Below are 20,405 nucleotides of genomic sequence, written 5' to 3' on the forward strand. Positions count from 1 at the left end.
GTGTAACTGGTTAATCTAACAGATTGATCCATTGAAAGTGTTGCAGTTTTGCCAGATTTATAACCTTGTTAACCCTAATTCAAAAAGATAACTCTGTTGTAGCACAAACAGTTGTTGCTCTGGGACCATTTATTGTGGGATCAGCTTCCACAGACTACCAAACAGGTGGAGAATGTGTAGCCTTTCAAACTGTTGTTGGACTCCAATTCGCAGTACCACCAGTCACCATGACTAATGGCCAGGAGTGATGGGAGTTGTAGTTCAATAACATCTGGTTCCACATCCCTGGAAAATGGGTTTCAGTTGGGCAATGTGACAAAGTGAATTTCATTCAGTCTATGAAATCTTTGTTGTTTTAAGGTCCCACAAGAGTCTGGCGGGCCTTGTGGTTTTGAGTCCCCTCCAGAATGCACAGGTTTTTAGAAACAGTATTTACTTTATTGTAACCTGCCCCAAAGGCAGGGTAAACAACACAAAATTGGTATTTTATTAAATTGGTATTGGCTTTCCAGCATGTTGTGACCAACAGGTTTCAGGATAAAAGACCCTACTTTCAGAGAGTTGCAGAAGAGCTTTAATTTCAGTGCTCAGACTCCTGTAGAAGAGATTCTCTCACTAATACTAATAATAATAATGTATATTTGCGGAAAGGAATGCTGTTAAACTAGGACAAAGAGCTAAAGAGAGCCAGTTCAAAATCAGGGGCATGTAAATATGTTACTTTTACAAACACGAAAAATGCCCAAACCCAATTTAAGCATCAAGTGTAGAAACAGGGCCGAAACTAGGCTTTATTTCACCCGGTTAAAGACCTAATTTGGCACACCCGGGGTGCACAATTGCATCCAGACATACAAAGGCTGGGAGCCTCAATGGCGCCTATAACTATCCATGTGTCTACAATTTCTCTCCGCATGTTGCTTTGTGGGGCCTTGGCCCTGAAAAGCAGCTAATAAAGAATTGGAATGCACGAATGAAAACAGAGATATGTGCTCGATTGTGAGTTGCGCTCCTCTCCTCGCACACTGGAGAAGGAACGTCCTTGCCCTGCTACAGCTTCGTCTCTCAGGCTGGAGCTGACATTGTGGGACCCACAAGATCTTTCCCTCTTAAAAAGAGAAAGCTGTGGGAGGAAACGCAGGGGCTCTGGAGCCGATTCAGTTCTCCCGCCTCCCCCAGATCTTTTAATAGCCAGATCACTACACATTTCCTGTAATCGAAGGAGAGCCCTTGCGTTCGAAAGCCCAAGGCAGGGCAATGGGGCCCTACACGCTTTTCGTTCAAAGCCCTGACTCCGCTTCCCGCCCCGCCCCCCCGCCTTGTGTCTGTGGACAAAGCACTCTGTACATGCCCAGAGGCGCTCTCGTCTATTGCTGTGTGCGTTCCCGTTCTCAACTCAGGCACCTGAATGCTTCCTATGGGCTAGTTTGCTTATAAACGCCCGCGGAGAGCAAAGACCAAATGGGCACTACAGACAATCGCTGCTCCCGAAAGGAATCACGGCTCTCAGACGCAGATTTGCTTTGCGAGAACCCTCCCGGTGTACGCATGCGCAGTCGCGCTCCCTCGAGGTGCGAGGCGGAGCCGCGGCCGCCGGCTTTGATTGGCGTGCGACGGCGAGGCTGTGCGGGGACTATTTTTCTTGAGGTACTCTGCATGGGTGGCGTAGGGAGACGGTTGGCTGTGCTGCGACCTCCTTCCAGTAGTTTCTTCGCGAGGCTCCTCGCTCCCTCCCTCCCTGTTCGGCTTGTGGCTTTCTTTTACCTCGCGCCCGCTTTCCCGCCTTGCGGGAATGCTTCTGACGCAGCGGCGGGCTCATTGCGTGGCCACCAGGGGGAGCCTTAACTCAGGCCTCTGCCGCACAAGCCGTGCATTTAAACCACCCAGACCCCCAAGAATGCTGGGAACTGTAGCTTAGCTCTACACAGAACTACAATTCCCAGCACCCTTAGACTACATTTCCCGGGATTCTTTTTTGGTTGTGGTGTGCTTTAAATGCGTCGTGCTCACCCATAAGATCCAGCAACCAGAGCGCCATGCAAATGTCAAATAGTTCTGAAATCTAGGATTTTTTGTGTGTGTGAGGACCAGAATTGAACCCAGCTAGCATTCTCCCCCCCACCACCATAATTTTTCTTGATTTCAACAGTGCCGTTTGGTGTGGGGGAGGGACACATTTTGGCCATCTACTAAAAATCATCTAGAATATTACCAGTAAATCCTGATCTGCTTTCTGCCTGGCCTACCTCTGTATAGGCCAGATAGGACAGTGGTACCTCGGGTTAAGAACTTAATTCGTTCCGGAGGTCCATTCTTAACCTGAAACTGTTCTTAACCTGAAGCACCACTTTGGCTAATGGGGCCTCCTGGTGCCACCGGAGCACGATTTCTATTCTCATGCTGAAGCAAAGTTCTTAACCCGAGGTAATATTTCTGGGTTAGCGGAGTCTGTAACCTGAAGCATACGTAACCCGAGGTACCACTGTAATTGTATTTATTTTTGTTTGTGTAACTCAGGGGTAGTCAACCTTTTTATACCTACTGCCCACTAATGCATCTTTCTTGATAGTAAAATTTCCTTACCGCCCACCAGCGCTTGATGGAAGGAGAATTCAGCAAGTGCCGTAGAACCCCCTACCGCCCACCTAGAATCCTGAAACGCCTACTAGTGGGCGGTAGGGACCAGGTTGACAACCCTGGTGTAACTGGTGCTGCAAAAGCAAGAGGGGCTGCCTTGGCCAGGTGCCCAGCAAGCCATGAGAGGGTTCAAAAGTGGCCCCAAAGTTCACTGTGGGTGACCTCTCAGCCTAGCCTGCTTCACAGGCCTGTTTGTGAGGATGATAAAATGGGGTAACTTCATCCTTGTGCTATCATGTGCCCACCACTCTGGAATCCCTGGAGGAAGAGGCGGGGGATATAAATGTGAGAGACAAAATACGGTAGATACAAGGGGAAACTGTCACTCTGCTGCCGCCCCCTAAGCTTTATATATCTTAGTAGGAATTTGAACCGGCATCTCCTGCCCACTAACAATGGCCCCATCTGCACTTTACATTTAAAGTAGCATCATACCACTTTAAATTCATGGCTTCCCCCCAAAGAATCCTGGGAAATGTAGCACGTTAAGGATGCTGAGAGTTCTTAGGAGGCGCCTAGTCCCATCAGAAAGCTACAACTCCCAGAGTTCCCTGGGAAGAGAGATTGAATGATAAACTGCTCTGCTCCAAAAGGATCTCTTCAATCTGAGTGAATCGCTATTAATGTGAAAAATGCAGTTCTGTGTAAGAAAGTAAAGTTGGGGCAAAAAATCCTAACTTTACCTAGATGCTTATTATGGGATTGGAACAGACAGTAACTGTCCAGGAAAAAGATGCATAGTAGATGCTCCATGAAAATGTTGAACTGGTGAATCTCATGCTAAGACCATAGCTGTCAACCTTCCATTTTTTTTTGCGGGAAATTCCCTTATTCCAGCGCCGTTTCCTGCTCCGCTGCTATTCCGGATTGTTAGATATCCAGTAGACTGTCTCCGGGACAGGTGAGGCTGCTGACTCCTTATTTTCAAGGCTGCTGATCCCTTATTTTCAAATCTGAAAGTTGACAGTTATGGCTAGGATCTCTAAGAAAGGGAACAACAAAAAAACTGTCCATATCATAATGCCAATATACAAACATCTATAGTTCAGTCAAACTTTGAATACTGTGTACAGTTTTGGTCACTACATTTCAACAAGGGTATCGTAGAGCTGTCTTAAAATGGGACTCAAATGTTTGCTCAGATATAAAATTTCAGGGAAATATATTTTGAGAATGAGTTTTTTTAAAAAACCAACTTTTGCCTTGCAGTATAGAAATATGGGACGCGGGTGGCGCTGTGGGTAAAACCTCAGCGCCTAGGACTTGCTGATCGTCAGGTCGGCGGTTCGAATCCCCACGGCGGGGTGCGCTCCCGTCGTTCGGTCCCAGCGCCTGCCAATCTAGCAGTTCGAAAGCACCCCCAGGTGCAAGTAGATAAATAGGGACCGCTTACTAGCGGGAAGGTAAACGGTGTTTCTGTGTGCTGCGCTGGCTCGCCAGATGCAGCTTGTCACGCTGGCCACGTGACCCGGAAGTGTCTGTGGACAGCGCTGGCCCCCGGCCTCTTAAGTGAGATCGGCGCACAACCCTAGAGTCGGACATGACTGGCCCATACGGGCAGGGGTACCTTTACCTTTACCTTTATAGAAATATGGCCAACATGTGGTGTTCTAGTTCTGCTATTGCCTTCAGAAGCCAAAGCCAATAACAAGCAATGTTTGGAAAGCTTTACCTCTTGTAGTTGACATTTGTCTACTTATACTTAACACTTCTCCCCCTCTCCCCTTGAATGTTGTACCACCTTCAGCCCCCCCCCCGCCCACCAGCTGAAGTTTCCAGATACAAAATTGCAGTAACTAGTGGAAAAAATGTGAAAGTATTATTTTATGGAGTGGAGCTGAGCAGGCAAGACATTCTGCCTTGAACTTCTCTCCACCCATTGTTCTTTGTGGTGGGAAATGGGTGGAGGGAGTTTCAAAATGCAAACTGCCTGCAGAGCATTTAACATAACTCAGTCCTTGTAGTTTGTTCGGTGCTAACACGCCATCAACCTTTTAACAGGTCTGGTCATTTCTTCTAGTAGTGTTTGGCTGTGCTCTCACCCAAGTGCTGGATGCAATCTCATCCAAGTGCTCTTCCCCTAATTTCCCTCTTCATATTTAACCATTCTAATAATTAACAATTCTGCAGTCCTATACACACGTTGTGGGTTAAACCACAGAGCCTAAGGCTTGCCGATCAGAAGGCCGGCGGTTCGAATCCCCGTGACAGGGTGAGCTCCCGTTGCTTGGTCCCTGCTCCTGCCAACCTAGCAGTTCGGAAGCACATCAAAGTGCAAGTAGATAAATAGGCACCGCTCTGGCGGGAAGGTAAACGGCGTTTCCGTGCGCTGCTCTGGTTCGCCAGAAGCGGCTTAGTCATGCTGGCCACATGACCCAGAAGCTGTATGCCGGCTCCCTCAGCCAATAAAGCGAGATGAGCACCGCAACCCCAGAGTCGGCCACAACTGGACCTAATGGTCAGGGGTCCCTTTACCTTTACTTTATACACACTTACAACAGAACTTCTCTGCAGGCATATATGGAATGTGCTGTTCATTGCGAACCTTTATCTCCCGTACACTTTACTCCACACCTTTCACAAAATAAGGTTCCAGGCATGTTTTTTAATTATAAAAAAGCAGTCCTATTTTTAACCCATCTCCTAATTTAATAATACAAATCTCTTCCACACACTAGAGGACTACGAGCTTCTCCCCGCCCCCCAAAAATAATAAAAAATATATATCACAAGCATTGCCTTTTTTTAAACAGAGTACAAACAAAACAACTACAATCCTGAGCTTTATAAATCCAAGGAGGGCAGGAGACAAGCTGAGAATGGATTGCAAGTGCCTTGGGCCTTTGCTCTAAAACAACCAGGGCAGGGGAGGGTATGGGATGAGGTCTGCCATCCACTATAGCATTTCCTGAATTCCATGCAATAAAATGCACTCCTTCGGTGCTGCCACCTGGTGACCATGTGAGTAGAAAGTTGTCAAAGACACGGAGGCAGTTTTAAAACTGGGGCATGTTCTGTTTGTATACAAAATGGCAAATGCACACACATATTTACAAAGGCAAAGTAATAGGGAGTAATTCGAGACTCCAGGACTATGGCTGTCGAAAGCAATGCTCTCCATCATTGACTTGCTCAGTCATATTATATATATATATATATATATATATATATATATATATATATATATATACACACATATATATATATATACATATATATATATATATATATATATATATATATATATATATATATATATTCACACATACACACTTCCGCCAGTTATGGGTCAGGAGTAGCCAAGGTCCTCCTCCTCGGACTTGGCACTCTTACCATGCTCTTTTCATAGACAGAAACCAGCTATGCCTTGGGGAAATGTGGCTTGGGAGTGCCAGAAGTCCACCTCAAGAGAAGGGTTGCCTTCCAGAGGCAGGACAGGACAGAACTCTGGGTATAACCTCTAATTATTGCCAAAACATTGGGATTTCCCCCATCAGATAGCAGATGCCAGATAAGCTTGGACACTTAGGAGCAAGTCCTTCCAACCAAAGCAGGGGTGGGAGACTGAAGTGGCAGTGAGGTGCAGGGGAAGAATCCCTTTAACGGAGCAGCGGAGACTGCAATGGTGTTCAAAAAAATAGAAGCAGGGCAGACATTCTTAAGCCAGTCCCCCATAAGGAAACACAGTAAATGGTCCTGGGTTTGGGAGGCAGGACAGACAAACATCCCGATGTCAACGGGAGCACGGCGGGTTGGCACAATCCTTGGAAGTGGAGGTCATTCACAGCTGGCAGTAGAAAAGATGGGAAGGCTGGGCGTATTGCACAGAAGAGGAGCCAGGCCGCTAGCGCAGCCCCACTGCAGGCCAAGAAGTGCTTGAGTCAGCTAAGGCAGTGAATTCCCGGGCAGCAGGCAAAACATCTTCCCTGGCGCTGTGGCCTCTCTGAGCTGATCCTCTGCCCGCAAAGCACTCAGAGTGTGTCTGTTAGATGGCTAGTCGGATTGGGAAGGAAAGGACAGCCCCCAAGGCCAGGCCCAACGAGAGGAAGAATGCCATGATGGTCCCAGCCGTCTCTGCTTCGTGGGACAGCACTTTCCTAGTGGGGGAAGGAAGGAGAAAACCTAGTCAGTTCAGGGCCGGCACCCTGTTACCCAAGCCACCAACTGCTTGCACACAGTCCTTTCAGTGAGTCAGCCCAACAAAGGGTTTCAGACAGCAGACATGCCAGCTCTGCCCGGAGATGCCAGGGGCATGTAGCTGGGCTTGCTTATATTCTTCCCTTCGCCTCTCCCATTTAAGAGTGTAAGCACCTTGGGGCAGAGGCCTGCCTTTAAGGTTTCGTTTGTTTCCGTCACTCTGTAGGCACCAGTGTGCCGAGTGCATGGGCAGCGCTGTGCAGAAAACCCAGGCAATAGCTTGCTAATCCCAAACCAGAAATGCAGAGGTGGCCCAACATTATGCTGCTAAGGGAGCTCAAGGGAAGCACAACCCCTGCCTGCAGCTCCCACCTTGGCATATCTGGTTGATAGACTGAAGCTGGGGCCTCAAGCACTAGAAAGGAGCTGGCAAGATGGTTGAGATTGACTAGAATCATAGAACTGTAGAGTTGGAAGGGACCCCGAGGGCCATCTAGTCCAACCCCCTACAATGCAGGAATCTCAACACAGGGTGCCCCATCCAATTTTAGACCAGACCGGACCCTGCTTAGCTTTGCAAATGTGCTAGCAGTTTTATTGCTGCACCACTACCTCAGGAGTGAAGAATGTTCAGTCCTCTCTATCTGGCCCTAGGGCCTCTCACCAGGCCACACCCATCCCCAGCCGTGCCACATCACTGTTCCTCTCCCACACCCTCATCAACTTGTTTGTTTGCATGACTGTAATGTGTCCTTGAACTCTGATAAAGCCTCTTGCTTGCCTGGATGGGGTTGTGTTTGACTGGCTACTGTACATATTTTGACTATTAATGACATGGCGGTGCCATGCATAAAACAGCACCATCTAGTGGAAGTCGGGAGGTATTGATATTCATCATTTTTGGTGGAAGCTGAAAGCTTATTTCAGGGTGTGCTTATTTTAGGGTTGCCCAAAACAAAAACAAAGCATTTTGTACATATTTTGGCTATTATTGAGATCATTACATCATAATAAAATATCATACTATTATTGTTGTTATTATTAATAATAATTATTATTATTATTATTATTATTATTATTATTATTATTATGTAGGCTATCATTGAAACACCCAAACAATGCCTCACACGGCCCAATAATCAGCTGATGGTGCTTTGCAAGCTGTGCCTTTACCTGCACATTTTGATTTCAAGGGCAGGCAAAAATACAGGTCATCAGGTGTCTGACAGGTGGGTGGAGCAGCACTTTGCACAGGGCTCTTCAGTGCCTACAACCGCTCCCCCCTTCAGCTCAGTAGGGTGGGTGGGTGGGTGGGTGTGGCTTGGCTGCAATGGCCTCACAGACCAAATGAGAAGGCATGGAAAACCTAATTAGCCCCGCACGACAGAAACTCCCCACCACTGATCTAGTGTTTTGCAGAGTGTGGAAAACTGGGATGCACACAGGTTGACGGAAACATGAAGCAACGTGAGGCAGATACAAATAGAATCCTTGTCTATCTACAATGCCCTAGATTTTGAAGTGGTTTCAGATGGAGGCAATGCTGTGCTTTGCCACGTGTTTGGAGGCAGTCTCCTGCTGTGAAAAATTCCCTGAACCCAAGGAAATTGCTGGGGACCAATGTGGTAGACCAGTGGTTTTCAACCAGTGTGCCGTGGCCCCCTGCGGTGCCTTGAATGATGGCAACACAGGCCTCTGTCCCTCTTTTCCTCTCGCATCTCTGCCTCCCAAAGGCTTGCACAGCTGTTTGTTGCAGCAGCTACAAGCTCAAGAGGCGGAAGGAGGAAGCAAGCAAGCAAGCAGGTGAGGAAGCCCAGCCAGCCAGTCCACCAGCCCTTGCTGTTGGGAATGGACAGACTGGTAGGAGGCCAAGCAGGCGGTGTGCTGGCCTTTCTTGGGCTTGCTGTGTGCAAGACCTGCTTGGGAGCTGAGTGCCTGATGCTGAAGGCAGGAGCCTTTCTGCCATGCAGTGCCCGCTGCTGGCTACCAAGGTGAGTAAGGTGCTGGCCTCACATTCACCTCTGGCCAGTCTTTGTCAGGTTGCTAAGGCTGGGGGCATCCTCTTCCCAGGCCCTTGAGGGGTGGGGCAAGGAGGCACCTCTCTTTGGGGCAGGGGGTGCAGCTCAGAGACCAGAGGACTCCCAAGGAGAGAGGAGAAAAGGCTGAGGGAACACTCCACAAGGGAGGGTGTTCGAAAAGGGGTGAGGGGTTGCCAGCTCTGCAGGCAAGGGGTGACACAACTGGGCTCCTGAGCCCCACAGGGGTGCCACAGAAAGAATGTAGCTGGTCAAGGGAGCTGTGGACTTGAAAAGGTTGAAAACCTCTGTGGTAGACGACTACTAGTCATCAAGTGCAATTTGGGCTGCAGTGATAGCCCCTCAGGCAAGCTCCATGCCAGTTCCCATAGAGCAGAAGAAGCAGAGTCTGGCAAGAGTTCAAGTTTGGCCTTTTTGCTCAGGCCTGCCTTCCTCTCAGGTGATTACTCACTTGGGTCCAAAGCACATGCAGAGACTGGCCAGGTAGCCATTGGAGATGGAGAAGAAGAACATGAAGACGATGTACCAGGCATCATGGGCAAAGAGGACAGGCAGGTGTCTGCGTGGGCCCACATTACACAGCATGAAGAGGGGGATGAAGACCACACGGGCAACCACCATGATGGGCAGCAGGCGGCTGTCCTTCCCAGGCTGTAGGAAATGGGGGAGAAGAAAATTAATAGTTGTCAGGCTTCGGGGAATTCTATCCCTCCCCTGGTGGCAGCAAGAAGCAGAGAAAACAAGGAAGAGTTCTTACTAATGAGTTTATTCAATCATCACGGCGAGAGACAAAGGAATGCAGTCTGTATCCTGTTAATGGCGTTGCTCCAACTGATCTCCTCCCCTCCCCCTTCCTAGCAACAGCACTTCCCCTTATGGTGGCCACCAGGGGCTAATTGCTCTTGCACTCTCAATGAATGCCAAATTCTGGGAGAAGCAGGGTCAGAAATACTCTCCAGTGATAACGTGTCACCTGGCTGCTCTCTCTGTGTCTCCTCCTTCTCTTCTCCCAACTCTTCTGTTCACCTGTCTCTGAGCTGTGACCTTCCTCAAACCACTGCTGTATTTCAATACTGCCTTCCTCTTCTATGGAAGCTTTTTTTTGGGGGGGAGGGGGGAGATCTCCACCATTCCTCATCAAGCTCATCCCCTTCAGTCCAGTCCCTGACAGCAGTAAGCTGCTGGTATTTCCTCCCAATGCAAGTAGCTTCAGAGGAGCAATTTTGGTCAGTTTTGCAACTGGGTTGTAAGGGCTAAACTCCCCTTTCTATTGAAATCCTGGTATTTATCAGATGCATCAGCAGATAGATAGGTATATTTCAGAGTATGCATGTTACATTTAACATCAAACACATTTTATGTCACTTCTCCTTTGGCTCCATGCTATAGAATCTCCCTGCTCATTCTCCCTGCTCACTGGAAGACTTATTGTTCTCTGGGTGGACTGAGAATATACAACAGTACAAACTGCAGCTCTGTGCTCTTAATTCTGCGATTGTTAAATGGGGAGGTGGGCTCCCAATATTATTCTGTATTTAAAACAGCACTTGTTTAGTCGTGATTTAGTTGACCAAAGCAACTGACAAAACTATTTCTTATTTTGAACATCTTTATCCTAGTTTGTACCTGTACTAGATCTGAAACTGTTTTTACATATAAAAGTGCTCTTGTTACAATCTTTATATATATATATATAGGTGTGTGTGTGTCAGAGCTGCCCCTAGGTCCCAGCTCACAGAGGACCAACGCGAGGCTGTCGTTATGTACAAAAGTCTTTATTGAGGTTCAGTTTCCATTTCAAAGCCGCAGCGCGCAGCTCTACGTCTTAAACCCTAGACCGGCGAAGTACCGTCTGAGTCTCCTCCCCTATGACACCAGTTTAAGATCCTAGCCCTGCTCCACCTTTTACGCTGCTCTCTCCTCCTCTGGGTCCTCCTGCCCGCTGGGGCATTGCCCTTTCTGGACTCTTCCGACGCTGAGTCGCTTAGCTCCTCCCCCTCCCTCCGGCGGGCTTTAGGACCCGGTTCCCAATCCTCATTCTCTGCTGTCCCGCGCTCCTGTACATTTGAACTTGCCTCTCGCGCCAACCCAGTGACCTTCCTCCTGACCGTTACACTACTTCTGTCACTGCTTCCCTCTTCCGGGATACTGGCCGGATCTGACCTCCCCTCCGTTGTCTGACTCTCCGATGGAGGTGTGGTCAGCCCTGCCTTATCTTCTCTCCCTGGTGGGGAATGCACTGGCCCCGATCCTTGGGACTCTTCCCCCCCACTCTGCTCTGGTGGGGAAGCTAGTCCTGATTTCCAACTACTGCTCTGGGAGTCCCTGCTGCCCCCTTGCTCCTGGGGCGTTCCCCTTGGGAACCCCCTACCCCTGGCCACTGGCGCCCCCTTCTGTGAATCTTCCGATTCGCTGGAGAGGCTCATGGAATCCCTCGGTCCACTGTCCTCTTCTCCTACACTCCCCTCGGATTCTTCCCCTTCGCTCTCCATCTCCTCTCTTCCCTGTGCCTCTGCTCCTGAACCCCTGACAATATGAAATTGCGCAATTGTTTTTATTGCAAACATCAATAAGGAGCTATTTTGTGGGAAATGAATATAATAAATGGAGTTAAGAAAAACAATAAGATCCTAAGGGAAAAGAGAACAAAGTCATGCCTGAGCCAAAAGCAACCATCAGGAAAACAACAACCCATACATATAAATTGAATCCCTGCCCCATGGAGCCTTCGGTCTATTTGTTTCCATGAGGGTACAGATGTGCTCAGCAAATCTCATGTATGTTCAATCTAGTCTACCAACATACCCTTGAGGGTTCTGTTTCGTGAACTGCTGTTATCTTCCCACTAAAATTACACACCAGAGAGAACAGTCTGTTCCTCGCATGCATCCTTAGGCTGTGTAGTCGCAGTCTGTCGGCCAAATCACGGGGAGAAGCGTCTCCACAGAGGTCACAAAGGACATCTGGAAGTTGAGGGTTTTCCCACTTTCCCCTCTCACTGGGCACTTCCTTCCACCAAAGTGGGAGAACTGTGCAGAGCTCCACAGACACACTCCTCTGTGCCCAAGCAAAGGGAGAGCAAAGGAAAATGATCGAAAGAGCTGCTGGGTGCTTCTGCCCTGGATTGCTTGGTTTGCTGGCAATGGCAAAGCACTGCACAATAATTCCACAGATGCAATACGTGGCAAAGAAAGCAGCTGGAAAAGCCACTCACACAAACATTAACGCACTATGGAACAGCTCACCCTTCCCTCAGCTTTGGCAAGGGGACCTGGCAAAACCTCGATAAGTGCCTGCGTGTTGCAATGCTCACATTAGTCTCCAAAAGACTTTCTAGATCCTTAAACCATGCACAAAGGTCAGCTAGTTCAAAAGCCTCCCAAGAGAATGTCCTTAGTGTTGGCTGACAACAGCATATCCACAATCTAAACTTGCGATGTTTTGCAGCCTAGCTCTCTTGACTGAGCCTTTGGGGAAAGGAGATAGCTCAGCTGCAAAATAGGAAAACTGTGTGCTTAAAATCCTAGCACCAGAGCTGTGTAAAACCCCTACCCAAAGCCTGTCAGAGTAGGCCACACTGAGCTAGATGGTCTGATTCCATATAAGGCAGCTTCCAATGACAACATGAGGCCTGTAATTTGCCTCATAGCTATAAGCATGACTCCTGATTGAAACAGGTCAGGTGATCCTTTAATTCCCTTCTTCTTGTTATACAGATAAAGAGTTCAGGACAGTACTTTAAACTGGGTTCTCCATAGCTCAGGACTGCTAGAGGACCTTCAAATTGCCTTCTTTTGCCATCATTTCTCTCTCCCTTCCCCTGCATAATCCCCACATTAAATGGATACAGCTAGCTGTAAGACTGCATAATCCTCAAGAAAGCTTCACACACAGAGAGCTACTGGCAGTCACCCAAAATGTTGTCGAACTGTTACACACATTGCTATATATATAGAGAGAGAGAGAGAGAGAGAAAGAGAGAGACAAAGTTCTTATGAACTATTTCCATTATTTTTCCATGTACAATACTAATAAGAGCCAGAAAATACTGCCCATGTTGACAAAACGGCTTAGCGTGCACAACTGCTAAGGGATCTTTTGGTATATGCTGTCCCCATCTGTAGGGTTTACCATAGCGGCTTGATTCAGTACAGCTTTCCTTATGACCTCAACAGAATGTCCCAGCTTTTCCAAAAATGGGGGGGGGGGGAATCACCCACAAAGGCAGAATTATATACCTTAGCAGAGGTCAAATTCTTAGTCCTGGTTTACTGGAGAACTTTCCACCAAATGGGTCATGACATTATAAAGACCAGAATTAGACTTCCTGGGGGTTTAACTAGTCCTGGTTTGCCAAATTAGCACTGGTCCCTTATCAAAACATGAGAAGCTGGGTGGGCCTATATCCAGGCACTTCAATAACAGTGGGGCAAGCAGCCCTCCACCTACCTCGGTGTTGACCATGCTGTGGCGAACGAACACAACTATTATTTCTGCCAAAAGAGGAGGCAGCAGGAAAATGGATCTGCCAGAGGAAATGAGGGGCCTGGATGGATCATGAGGCTCAAACCACATACAAAGAGGCAGTCTGTGGCATCAGACTTCCCACACTGCTGTTTTGCAAGCATTATTTGTACATCCATCTCTTTGCATGGGCTACTGTTCAGAGACCTGGCAAACGGGAGAGCAGCCAACAGACAGAGAGAAGCAAAAGGTGAAGTTGGGCTCGGACTTCCCACAGAGGTCTATTGACTCAGACCAGGGTGGGGTCTCTTACTGGTGTGCACCAATATATTTATCCGAACTGCAGGGGCCTAGGCCAAAGTGGTGAGTTGTAGTGCAGGTGCTCATCTTGCAGAGGGGCCCAAGAGGAAACCTGTTTCTCACAACCCTCGAGAAGAAGAAGGCCTCCATCCACCGATCTTGGGCTGGGCTGCCAGAGCCCTTTCTCTGTTGACTGGCCCCCAGCACGCCGCCTCTGTGCTGTACCAGACAGCCTGCTCATTGAGAGACTGCAAGCGTGGGCTTGTTTACTAGAGTCTGCAATTGGTGAGGTGTTTTTCTCCAAGCCGCATACATGGGGGCGGGGGACACAGAGGTGTGCCTCTTTCATGTGCCAAGCAAAACCATGAGCTGTCTTTGACTCTTCCCTCCCCACCTCTGCATTTCTTATTCTTTCCACGGTTACTCACGTCTCTGGTTAGCCAAGCATCAACTTTGCCTCCCACTTTCCCTCCTGTTTTCGAAGTCTCCTCCTTTACACCCCTTTCCCCTTCCTTCACTATTCCCAGACACTTTATTCCTCTCCAGCGACTGTGGCCTTCTGTGGTACCTTAAAGATTACACAAGACACACTGACTCACCCCTCTGTCACTGCCTGGCATCTCCTGCTCTACGACAGTCAGGCAGCTCAGCTCAACTTGCCTCTCCTTAACCTTAAAACATAAGAACTACAGGGCCAGAGCAAGACATAGCTGAACAATAAAGCTGGTTGTAATGATGGAGAGCGGCAGAGGATCCAGTGAGACTGTGGGCAGTGACCCCCTGGCAGATGCCCAACCCATGTCAACCCTTAATGCCAGGCCAATATGTTGCATGTTCCACAGAGGACCATGAGGTGAAACTGACTATGCTCAATCCAGTCAGAGGGGCATCTTAATATGAACCACAACTTCAAGAAGCAAGAGAAAGTGTGCTGTGAGGGCTATTCCTTCAACTCCATTTGTGGCACATTCTCTCTACAGATACTTATTTTCAGCTCTAACTATTCTCTACTACTCTATACAAAACTGTGAATCCATCTGCCCTCATTCAAAGGCAAAAAAACCTGGAAGAAATAATACCCACATATCTCAGATGGAAAGACAGGAAGTTTCTAAAAAGCCAACGGAGCCTGACCCAAAAAATGAAATATAAAGGTAGGGGGGAAATGGCTGTTTTTGAGTCTCTGTATCCAACTTGGGTCCAGTATATGGGCATCCTTTTCCAGCCCCCTGCTTCAGGGGTCTGTAGAATTCAGGCCCTTTCAGATCTAATTTGCGTTTTCACTAGAACCCCACAGACTCAAGAGCCAAGTGCAAAAGACGCAGTTAAAATTAGAGAACACACTTTAGGAATTTAGTTTTTCAGTACTGGAACTGAGCACACAGTCCTTTCACCTAAAAGCCCATTCCTGGTTCGGGTTCGCTCATTTCGGCGGCTTAAATATACTTGCAAAAGGTAGGGTTGTTGTTTGCCATTGTTCAACAATTGCAAGCCAGAAATCTTTGCCCATCCAATCTCCCCCAAAATCAACAAGTATAGATCCCAATCGACTTTCTATCCATCCCAGTTCGACTTCACATGAATATGCCTTTTCTTGATAAAAACAGAAGAGCCAGTTGGATCAGGCCAGCATTCTGTTCTCTCAGTGGCCAACAGATCCCTATGGGAAACCCGGAAGCAGGATTCAAGCACAAGAGCTCCCTTCCCTCCTGTGGTTTCTAGCAACTGGCATTCAGAAACATTACTGGCTGTTGTGCTAACTTGTTTAATGAGCTTTAGGAAGGGTAGGCTCTGTCTGGTTAAGCCAATACCAATGGCCTTTCTAGTGGATACTCACCCACATGCAGACAGCTGTAAGGCTCCGACCTGCCCAGTCGAAGACATTAAACGTCAGGAAACAACAGACTGCAATAAAGTAATCAGCTGGGGAGAGAAAGAAGTGGAGAGGAGGAATCAGTCCCCTGCTATAGTCAAACAGAGCGACAGCAAGCCCCAGGGCTAGGCCCAGGCAAATGGTACAGAATGCTTGAGGTGCATGTAAGCCACACACTTCCGCCTTCTTTGAACATGGAACATGCTGCTGATGAAAGGAGCCCTGCAGCCATGGGTCAGTCTGTTCCTGTACCCAGTCACTATGGGAGCACTAGTGAGTGGTGAAGAAAACTCAGCCCTTTGAGATACATGCAAAAAACCCCACAACCCCTCCCAAAATAGTAGGTTAAGGACTGGGGGGAGAGCATCCCGCATCCAGGACTTGGTGGTTGTAGAAATTTCCTTCATTCTTTCCCTTTTGATACTGTTCTGTCTTATCAAAGCAGCAAAAGGTTTGCTCCATCTTCGAAGAGAGTTGAATTCAGGCAGCCGAGGAAGTGGGCATAGCTTCCTCCTACCCCGATAAGACACCCTCTGAAATCTTCTCTGTTCTCCACTGTGAAATCATACTCCCTTCTTTAGCATACTTTTCATTAACACTGCTCATGAGAACTTATCTATATAATACGCATGGATTGTCACAGCCCTCTGCTATTCCTTTCCCAACAAATAATGTCGCCGATAATTGTACAGGGTCTGTTGTAGCATGAATGCATGGTGTAAATGCAGAGAGGTATGGTAAGAAGAAATAAGAAAACGTGCATGTTTTGTCCAAGCAGGATGTAGAAACTTAGACCAGGAAGGATGCATTTAATTTTCAGACCCATTTCCACCCTAGCCATTGTTGGCCATCAAATATTCTTTTTCCAACAGATAATCCTCCCTTCAAAGTCTTCCAGCTCTCCAGGCTAAACCTGCCCAGTCCACACTTAATGCCCTCCTGCTCTTACCCACAGTTGATGGTGGCCTTCTCAAACTTAATGCACTTCATAAGTTTTGGACTACAACTTCCATCAGCCCTAGCCATGCTGGATGGGTATGATGGGAGTTGTAGTCCAAAACATCTGGAGAGAACAAGGTTGGGGAAGGCTGCTTTATGGGGTGGGCTATTCATGTATTTATTTATGCATTAGTCTGCCCACATCTCCCAGGGTTTGGCCATCAATAGTTCTGACCCCAGCCACTTACAATGGAGTGCATTTTCACTTACCCCAAAGTGTCTTTCCTGCAATGGTTGGTTTTACATCAGCAGTGACAGCTGGGAAGACCCCAATAGTGACAGTAAAGACAAAGCAGACACAAGCGGCCATGACCCAGATCTGGTGAAGAAAATGGAATAGGTACACATAAAGACAAATTCAGGGCAAGAAAAGCCCAGAAACTTGGGTGTGGGACAGGCCCATTCCAAGGCTCAACTTCGGAATAGCCAACTATTCCAAGGCCCATTCTAAGTTCCAATACCTTTTTGAAAATGCTCAGTACTGAAGGGTTGTGGTCTGGTGCACGGGAGGCCCCATTTGCAGCATGTGGGGGTTCCACACCATTGAGGTCATCTGCAGAAAAAGACAATGTTTAGAATGATTTCTCATGCTTTTTAAAATTAAAATTTCTGATAGAGTACACTATGCCTGAGTATTTGCTGGATGCACCTGCAAACCTCCTTTAACTTGTTTTTATTATGAGTTTTCATAGGAGGTTGTTAATAACTGGCCCACAAAAGTAAAAACAATAATAAAGAAAATCCTAACAGAGCACTAACAGATCTGGGGTAGGGACCCTGTGGCTCTCTAGACGACATTGCACTAAAACTCTCATCATCCCAACCATTGACCATGCTTCCCAGGAATCACGGGAGCTGGAGTCCAGCAACATCTGGAGGGCCAGAAATCCCCACCCCCCATGCTAGGGATATTCAAATGTTTACATTATCGGCCAATGTTCAAGCGAGAAACGCTGGGTTGGTTGGTAGAAAGGGGGATATTATAACAGTGCACATCAATGAAGACCATCGTTCCAAAACAGGGAATAGGATACAAGTTGAGCATAAGGGTTTCATGGCTTATGTAATTTATTTATTTATACAGATAAATCATACGGAGAATAACCATGCAGAGAATAAAAAAGTAAAAATGTGTCATAAATCCAAAATACTCCCCTACAATTCCCTCTGTAGTAAGAAAGTCTTTGCCATGTGTGTGAAGTTCAGCAAGGAGTCTAATCTCTCTCTCTCAATCTCTCTGTGTATGTGTGTGGAGTTCCATAGATAGAAGCTATGCATCCAGTGTTGTGGGTCCTAATAATTACGAGGGGTGCATTTGAGCTGTGGGGAACCACCAACAGGGGCTCAAGATTTCAGTGTTTGAGCCAGGATATAAGAGATCAGATGGCCCCTTATGATATCCTGGAGCTGAGTTGTTATGGTAAATTAATACAAGAACCTTGAACGTGGTCCTGCAACATATGGGCAGCCACTGCAACGAGTTAGGGGCTGGCAGTAGCCTCTCCCTCTCAGCGATGCAGCCACAGCATTTTGCGCCAGGCGATGTGCGAGGATAGCCCCACACTGAGCGCATTGCAATAATTGCGTCTTTTGGTTACAGTGCATGAATCATTGTAGCCAGGCTATTCCTGGTGGCCATATAGTTGGCAGACCTGTCATAGATGGCAAAAGGTACTCCTAATCTTACCTTGGGGAATTGCCCAAATAAAGCGGGCCACTGGTGTGTTAGAGGAGTTATCATTTGCTGCATATATTCTGTAACAGGAATGAGGAATATGTGGCTTTCCAGATGTTGGATAAAATCTGCCATCATCCTTGACCATTGGCCATTCTGTTGCAGCCCAACAACAATTTGAGGGCCACAGATTCCTCAGCCCTGTACTAAAGCAGGTTTTGACTGTTACTAAGTGCTGGTGGGGAACCCCCAACCCCATAACTGAATTGGAAGCACACTTCCCAGCCCATCATCTCTTCCTTCTTTTACCTTTCTTGATGAGGTCCATCTTGGTTTCCACCTCAGAGTAGGCCTCATGGGTCCGATATTCTGTCTTATCCTTCATGGAGTAGTAGCGGAAGAAGTCCTGTTGAAAAAACCAGGGCGTAGCATAGAACATGTGTTGGCGTGGAAGGTAAAAACAACTATAACATAGTGGTGGCAAAGGGAAAGATGATAATAATAATAATAATAATAATAATAATAATAATAATAATAATAATAATAATAAATATACAGTGGTAAAAAGGTAAAGGTACCCCTGCCCGTACGGGCCAGTCTTGACAGACTCTAGGGTTGTGCGCTCATCTCACTCTAGAGGCCGGGAGCCAGCGCTGTCCGCAGACACTTCCGGGTCACGTGGCCAGCGTGACGAAGCTGCTCCGGCGAACCGGCACCAGAGCAGCACATGGAAACGCCATTTACCTTCCCGCTATAAAGCGGTACCTATTTATCTACTTGCACTTAAGGGTGCTTTTGAACTGCTAGGTGGGCAGGAGCTGGGACCAAATGACTGGAGCTCACCCCGCCGCAGAGATTCGAACCGCCGACCATGCGATCGGCAAGTCCTAGGCGCTGAGGTTTTACCCACAGCGCCACCTGCCACCTATACAGTGGTACCTCAGCTTGAGAACTTAATTCGTTCCGGAGGTCCATTCTTAACCTGAAACTGTTCTTAACCTGAAGCACCACTTTAGCTAATGGGACCTCCTGCTGCCGTCGCGCCGCCAGAGCACGATTTCTGTTCTTATCCTGAAGCAAAGTTCTTAACCTGAAGCACTATTTCTGGGTTAGCGGAGTCTGTAACCTGAAGCGTATGTAACCTGAAGCATATGTAACCCGAGGTACCACTGTATATATTATTTATACCCCCCCTATCTGGCTGGGTTTCCCCAGCCACTCTGGGTGGCTTCCAACAGAATGTTAAAATACAATAACCTATTAAACATTAAAAGCTTCCCTAAACAGGGCTGCCTTCAGATGTCTTCTAAAAGTCTGGTAGTTGTTTTTCTCTTTGACATCTGGTGGGAGGGTGTTTTTGGGTGATCTTGGGAACTCTTCTGAAGCAAAAAACTGAGACTCCTTGTGGCTCCACAGACCTATTGTATAACTGAGAATGGGACACAGATCCTGCTCTCACCACCCTGCAAAATGGTGCCCATTGGCCAGGAATACAAGGAACTGCCCACTTGCCCAATATTTCAGGGCCACCTTAAGAGAAAAGAGAATCCTTACCAGACGAGGCAACATAATATAGGCGCCAATGGCCATTAGGATCACGACACAGGCGGTGATGAAGTAACCAAAGGCACTGTCTTCCAGTTTAGAGCCACCTGAAAGATTTGGAAAGAAACAGTGACTGGGGAAACTTTCCCTCCCACCTGAGGGTAAAGCAGAGGCAGCCACCTGAAAATTATGTTTCTAGGAACCTTGGGATTCCTGCTTCAAACCAGGGCGTCATCTAATGCAACCCTTTGCATGGAGGTCCAGTCACAAACCAACACACACAATGCAGGTCACCAGTGATAATGACCACAGAGCCAAGGGATATGAAGATACCAAAACTTCAAGGTTTGTCCTTCACAGGCATTTGCGAAGGACAAGCCTTGCAGTTTGTGACTGAGAAGGGACATGAAGATTAGGGACCACAGAAGCTAGACCCCAGTGAAGAGAAGGCCTTTACACTAAGGGCTTCTTCTGATCTGAGATTTCATACTCCCAAGTAGTCCAGGCTGTTATGCTGAAAGGAGATGGGTGGTTGTGTAGCAATACTCACTGGCGAGAGCGCAGATCATGGCCAGAGCTGCAAATGTCCCTGCAAGGCCCTGCCCGCTCATAATAGGCGCTGTGTAACTGGCAGGCAGGAGTCCTGCCAGTCCAAAGAGGCTGCCCTGGAGAATGGCACCAAAGGCTGTAGGGAGAAAGGGCAGAGAGGTGAGTGGCAGAGGTCTGGTGCAGAGGAGAT

At 47.6% G+C, this 20,405-nt stretch overlaps 1 protein-coding gene and 1 long non-coding RNA gene across 4 annotated transcripts in view; one reads left to right on the top strand and one right to left on the bottom strand.

Moving 5' to 3' along the window:
* The first annotated feature begins 1,322 nt into the window (after nucleotides 1-1,322).
* LOC307212287 lies at nucleotides 1,323-5,340 on the top strand. Its single transcript, XR_013836941.1, has 2 exons — nucleotides 1,323-3,878; nucleotides 4,252-5,340. It is a non-coding gene; the product is annotated as an uncharacterized lncRNA (long non-coding RNA).
* The window catches only part of SLC29A1 (solute carrier family 29 member 1 (Augustine blood group)), an 83,990-nt gene continuing 68,807 nt past the window's right edge, over nucleotides 5,223-20,405 (bottom strand). For all 3 annotated transcript variants that reach the window (XM_079969303.1, XM_079969302.1, XM_079969304.1), the window contains exons 6-13: nucleotides 20,217-20,351; nucleotides 19,676-19,773; nucleotides 18,431-18,527; nucleotides 16,908-16,999; nucleotides 16,657-16,765; nucleotides 15,412-15,497; nucleotides 9,262-9,461; nucleotides 5,223-6,734 (exon numbers count right to left, since the gene is read on the bottom strand). In XM_079969303.1, the coding sequence (XP_079825429.1) occupies nucleotides 6,623-6,734; nucleotides 9,262-9,461; nucleotides 15,412-15,497; nucleotides 16,657-16,765; nucleotides 16,908-16,999; nucleotides 18,431-18,527; nucleotides 19,676-19,773; nucleotides 20,217-20,351 (929 nt within the window). In that variant the 3' untranslated portion in view covers nucleotides 5,223-6,622. The remainder of the gene's footprint in view (nucleotides 6,735-9,261; nucleotides 9,462-15,411; nucleotides 15,498-16,656; nucleotides 16,766-16,907; nucleotides 17,000-18,430; nucleotides 18,528-19,675; nucleotides 19,774-20,216; nucleotides 20,352-20,405) is intronic.

This window comes from Podarcis cretensis (genome assembly GCF_951804945.1).
Source record: "Podarcis cretensis genome assembly, chromosome: 3".
NCBI classification, from domain to species: Eukaryota; Metazoa; Chordata; class Lepidosauria; order Squamata; family Lacertidae; genus Podarcis; species Podarcis cretensis.